Here is a 6,571-nt window from a genome sequence, read left to right on the forward strand (position 1 = left end):
TGCCCTCCCTTTTGATTGCTTTGTTTTAATTTTAGTCTCTTTTAATTATTATTTTTGTTATAGGATCTTGACTCATTAACCAAGTCTTGACTTCTATTTATTTTATTTTATTTTTATTTTTTTAACTCTATTCCCTATATTTGGTTGATTTGGATTGTTTGTTTCTTATTAATGTTTACATTTTTCGATCTTTCTTAATTAATATTATTAATTAATTAATTTTATTTTAATTATTGTTATAAATTATAATATTATTATTCTTAAACTAACCGTTACATTACCCGTTATAGGAATATTATTTAATCTTGATAATCATTATTAAAATATTAATTTTCATAAACTAGGAGTTATATAATCTTTTTGTCTCTACATCGGCCTTTAGTTAAGCCTATACCATGATCTGCATCTTCATCTGGTCCTCATGATGAACCACACTAGCTGATTCGAAACGTGTCAGAAACTTTTTCTCCTCTATTATTTCTACCGAAAAACACTTCTTAATAAACGTGTTAGTCAATAATTTAGTAGCATTATTAATTAATAAATATTTTTTTTTCTCTGCAAATACTAAACTCTATTAACTGAAAAGATGAATATTTTTACATGGAGTTGAGGCCTCAGAGATCAGAACTCGAGGGCACTCAACACAGCAAAACTGCCCCCTTACAAAAAGAAGCTGGGGAGGCCAGTTACATATAGCTAGAAAACAGATATAAAACCCAGAGGATGACTTGTATAGCGAAGATAGAGACATTGCTAGCAGAAAGCTTAAATTCTTTGCAAACTAGCCGGTAAGTGACCCACCACTTCCCCGAAGGGATGCCAAAACAATAGGCCAAAAATGCTGAACCTTGACTATGAGCGAAGATGCTTGGAGGTGGTCATCTGAGCAGTAACGAAAAAAAAAGGAAAGAAGCAGGCCGAGGTGGCGCTAAACTTCCTTAACCTTACCAGGAGTCTTCTCCGCAACCAGACACGCACTGCCAATCCTCAGACTCTCATTGCCATCCCGCTGAAAGGATTCGCCATGGAGTGACTTGTGGCGCCAAGAGTCCCTTCCCCATCAACTAGGCTTATGTCTTCAAGGGGCAGTATACCTTTAGGAATTTCCTCGTGACCAGACTTATCACTCTTCCAATTCTCCGGGCTATCTTTATCCATGGAATGCTCACTGCTTTGGGAAGGATCAGGAGCGATGCATGCCAGAGGGGAGATTTGATTTTCTTCTTCCGAAAGGATTATAGTGATGTGAGCAGTAATCAGAGGCCTGTTCAAATTGCTTTGAAATTTGAAATGCTTGGTTTGGAAAGCGCTATTAGGAATTGGCCTGTGCCCAGAGCTCAAAGATGGCACATTCTCATGAGAGGGGGGAAGATTAATAGGCGACTGCTCAGGTTCCATAGAGTGACCGGCGATTGAGTGTTTTCCGCTTCCATGTCGCCCCCCAGAGCGACTCCTTTTGCCCTGTCGAACCATTATGAAAGACGAAGGGTAGGGCACAGAGAGACCAGAGACAACAATAGAGGGAATTGAATGCACAGAGAAAGCACAGGGAATTGAACATAGAGATTGAATTGAACGCATAGAGAAAGCCCAAGATGGAGACACAACACTTCCAATGCTGAAGTCAAGAACTGTGGAGAGCTTACCCCTTAAAGCCGTGCTGAACCTCTTCCGGAGATACAGAGAGTCGGCCTGGAGCTTGCCTCTGTTTGCAAGTATCAGCCTGTCACCATATACCACAGCTAACCAAGGCCCGATGCAGTAAGACTAAGCCCATGGTGTGACGAAAACATACAAGATCGACATGATTATAACAGCCATAATGTTGCGTTGAACAACGCACTCCATAAATGCAAATATCCTACAGAATTGAGCCTTAATAACTCCATCCCTCTTGCGCAAGGTGAAGTCCTAGGAAGCCATGCTGCTCTACAGCTGGTAGTACCGGGATTTACTGTTTTGCATGATGAACATTTAAAACAATTGTGCCACCCGCATTCGGGGATTAATTAATAAATCTTAATAATAATTAATTCATTAATTTATATTTCATTAATTATTAATAAATTCATTAAATAATTCAATCATTCAAAATTAATAAATAATAATAATAAAACCATTAAAGATTAATTTAACAATATTAAATTAATTTAATATTATTCCCTTCGGTTCATAATCCTTTGAGGTTTTAATATTAATCCCTTAGGTTTATAATATCAATCCCTCGGTTTTATAATATCAATCATAGTCAACCATGATCCACCGTCGCATTGTGACAAAGATTGTATCGATATGAAAATAAATCATGGTCAACTATGGTTCAACGTTGCATTGTCACAAGGATTGTCTCAATATGGAAATCCACCATGGTCAACCATGGTCAACCATATGTTTTTAAGGTTTATAATATTTATCTTAAGGTTTATATACCTCGGGTTTACAACTTTTATCCCTTGCGTTTATTATTGCCTTGGGCTTATATTATCAATCTCTTGGGTTTATTAATCTAAGGGTTCATATTCCCAAGGTTTAATATTATTCACTTAGGTTTATAATCCATTCAGTTTTTAGTATTGATTCCTATGGTTTATTATTCCCTGGGTTATTAATATTGATCATGGTCAACCATGGTCAACCATGTTTTATAAATCCAATCACGCTCAACCATGGACAACCATATTTTATAAAATTTCAACCATGGTTAATCATGGACAACCGTTATTCCACATCGCGTTGTGACAAAGATTGTCTCAATATAAAAATTAATCATTGTCTCAACGATGGTCCAACATCGCATTATGACAAAGATTATCTCAATATGTTAATCGTGGTCAGCCATGATAAACCATGACTAATCATGGTAAGCCATGATAAACCATGACTAATCATGGTCAAACATGGTAAACCATGTTCAACAAGTTTTATAAAATCAAACATGGTCATCCATGATCAATCATGGTCATACGTCGCATTGTCACAAAGATTGTCTTGATATGAAAAACAACCATGATTATGCATGGTCAACCATGGTCCAATGTTGCATTGTGACAAGGATTGTCTCAATATGAAAATCAACCATGGTCAACCATGTTTATTTTAGTGTTTATAATATCTATCTTAGGGTTTATATACTTTGGCTTTATAATATTAGTCCCTTGGGTTTAATATTATTCCCTTTGGTTTATAATCCCTTGGGTTTATTATTGCCTTGGGTTTATAATATCAATCATGGTCAACCACGGTCAATCATAGCCAACCATGGTTGAATGTCGCATAGTGTTAATCACTGTCTCAATATAAAAATCAACTATGGTCAACCATGGTCCAACGTCACATTATGACAAATATTGTCTCAATATAGAAATCAATGATGGTCAAACATGGTCCAATGTTGCATTGTGACAAGGATTATCTTAATATAGAAATCAACCATGAGCAATCATGTTTATTTTAGGGTTGTAATATTTATTTTAGGGTTTATATACCTTGGGTTTATAATTTTTATCCCTTGGGTTTATAATATCAATCCCTTGGGTTTATTAATCTAAGGGTTCATATTCATAGGGTTTAATATTATTCACTTAAGTTTATAGTCCCTTCAGTTTTTAGTCTTAATCCTTAGGGTTTATTATTTCCTTGGGTTTATAATATCAACCATGGTCAACCATAGTAAACCATGTTTTGTTAATTCAATCATGATCAACAATGGTCAACCGTATTTTATAAAATCAATTGTGGTCAACCATGATTAATCATGGTCCAATGTTGCGTTGTGACAAAGATTGTCTCAATATGAAAATCAATCATTGCCTCAACCATGGTCCAACATCGCATTATGACAAAGATTGTCTCAATATAATAATCATGGGTAACCATGGTGACAAAGATCATTTTCATATGAAAATCAACCATAGTTAAGCATGGTCAACCATGGTCCAATGTCGCATTGTGACAAGGATTGTCTCAATATGAAAAACAAGCACGGTCAACAATGGTCATCCATGTTTGTTTTACTCTTTATAATTTTTATTTTAGGGTTTATATATCTTGGGTTTATAATATTAGTCTAGTGGGTTTAACATTATTCCCTTGGGTTTATAATCCCTCAGGGTTTGAGTATTAATCCCTTGTCTTTATTATTCCCTGGGTTTATAATATCAATCCCCTAGGTTTATAACATCAATCATGATAAAGCATGGTCAATCATAGCCAACCTTGGTCAAATGTTGCATGTTATAATGATTGTCTCAATATTAAAATCAACCATAGTCCAATCTCGCATTGTGACAAAGACTGTCTTGATATAAAAATCGATCATGGTAAGTATTTTCAACCATGATTAACAATATTTATATTTATAAATAATTTTTTATTTAAGGATATTTATATTAATAATAATAATAATAATAATAATAATTAGTTATTTATTATTATTATTTATTAATTAATGAAATATTTATTAATTAATAATGCTACTAAAATATTAATTAAAAAATATTTATTAATTATTAATATTAATTAACATTACTATTATTAATTAATATTATTATTTAATTAATTACAAATATTATTAATATTTATTTAATTACTATTATTATTTAATTTATAACCAATATTATTATTTTTTAACTAACTAATATTATTTATTAATAATAATAATAATAATAAAGCATAATAATAATCACATTAATCATAAGTCTTTGGCTTATATTAACCACATTTACTTATAACGTTTTCTCTAACGTTTTTTCTTTTTTCAAATTAGATTAGGATTGGAGTTTAGACCCAGGTTAATTTTTTTATTGGCCAAAGAATAAGCATTTTATATTAAAATGTTCTCATCATGACGGTCTTAACCTAGATGAAGGAACATTTTTTTTGGTAGTTTAATGTTTAAAAAAAAAATTATATTCTTAAATCTCTTTAAATTTAAAAACTTAATGAATACTAAACCCCAAAATAAGTAATTAATATTCTTTAGGCTGTGGTTCAGTGGTTATGTGAAAGTTTGATCCCACAAATCAGGTCCCTTAATCCATACAACCCTGTGCAGGACTATGAAAGCTGCTGCAGCGATTGAAAAAAATGGACTCTGTCTAAGAGCAGATACGGTTTAATTTTATATTCAGCGGCCTATTATCATATGCCTCTGCCCACGCCAACAGAGACGTATTCAAAGCCGTAGTTCTTACGACTGGTTCACTCCCTTGTTTCGACCTCTTCAAAAGTCAAATAAATCGGAGACGCCAACCACAATTAACGCCTGCGCATATGCACTCCACTGATCTGATCAGATCCGGTCCACGCCAATACCATCATAACAGCTGTTCGCCATTATTCTAGAAGCTGACTTAGTGAACTTTTGTGAATATCCACCACTAATTGGCTTGCCTGCGGATAGCATTCTCCATCTATAAATTATTTGCCCAACCTTGGAAAGATTCACAAGAAGGCGAATAATATTACAGAGCCTTTTATTCACTATACATATTGGGAAATGGGAAAGATGGAAAGCGTGATAATATGGCGTTGCTGTTTCATGGCATTATTCTTACTTGGACTGCTCCAACTTAATGTAATCTCAGTTTCAGCTGCCCTTTCGAAATCCGATCCATTCATTTACGGGCTCTGCAACGTAAACAAATACAGCAATGGCAGTGCGTATGAAAGGAACGTGAACGCCGTATTGGAGTACCTGGTGAGGGCCGCTGCCCCACGAGGCGGATTCGCGACATATTCTTATGGAGGAGTCAACGGCCTTCTACAATGCCGGCCCGACATCTCTCAGCAGGACTGCCAAAAGTGTTCCGCTAAAGCCTCACAGATGGCTTATCAAGACTGCCCTAATGCCATTGGAGCTCGGATTCAGCTGGAATTCTGCTTCATTCGTTATGAGAATTATACTTTCGCCTCTGTTCTCGATACCGTTGAGGCCGCTGCTCTCGAGAATGTGAAGAGCAACGGTGATATTGAAGGCTTCAATCAGACTCTGGGGAATCTTATGAAGACTCTTTCTGGCAAAGCTCCCTTAACAGTCAATAGATTCGCCACCGGATCGTTGGCGGTGAATTCTTCTGTGACCATTTATGGATTGGAAATGTGCTTAAGGAGTCTTTCAGGACCTGACTGTGGTGTTTGTTTGAAAGAAGCGATTACGGCCATGAATCAGTGTTGCTCTTCACAGGTTGGGGCTCAAATGTATCTGGGAAGTTGCGCAGTGCGCTTCGAGATATATCCAGTTTATAACTACCCTACCTATCAGCCATGAGAGAGAAGCAACCTCAGCTCACGTTCTGTTTTGTTTCAAATAAATAAAGGCCTGCAATCCACGTAAGGATAAAGCCTGCTATATGGCTGAACTTAACTCTTCTTCATTATCGTTTCTCTTGTTTGTACGCCTCTACTGAATGTGAGATCTGTTAAATGAAATATAAAAATTAAAATGCTTATTCTGAATATATTTTCGGATTTAGTAGAGTATATTTTCCATTATAGTAAATAATGGATACATATGAGGCATATTGCAAGTTATAAGTAAAGAGAATCTTCGCCCTGAGTAATAGACTAT

The 6,571-nt window shown here is 35.1% G+C and overlaps 1 protein-coding gene across 1 annotated transcript; it reads left to right on the forward strand.

Annotated features, from left to right (window-relative positions):
• Positions 1 to 5,500: 5,500 nt before the first annotated feature.
• On the forward strand, positions 5,501 to 6,271 carry LOC149264416 (antimicrobial ginkbilobin-2-like protein). Its single transcript, XM_089398878.1, has one exon. It carries the CDS (start codon positions 5,501 to 5,503, stop codon positions 6,269 to 6,271), a length of 771 nt encoding a protein of 256 aa, XP_089255004.1.
• Positions 6,272 to 6,571: the final 300 nt, after the last annotated feature.

Source organism: Pinus tabuliformis, chromosome 6 (genome assembly GCF_031772625.1).
Source record: "Pinus tabuliformis cultivar Carrire ecotype Pingquan chromosome 6, CPIR1, whole genome shotgun sequence".
NCBI lineage: Eukaryota > Viridiplantae > Streptophyta > Pinopsida > Pinales > Pinaceae > Pinus > Pinus tabuliformis.

Bases quoted from the DNA above. Each gene is read 5' to 3' on its own strand.
- LOC149264416 (XM_089398878.1), top strand. From the start codon at position 5,501: ATGGGAAAGATGGAAAGCGTGATAATATGGCGTTGCTGTTTCATGGCA.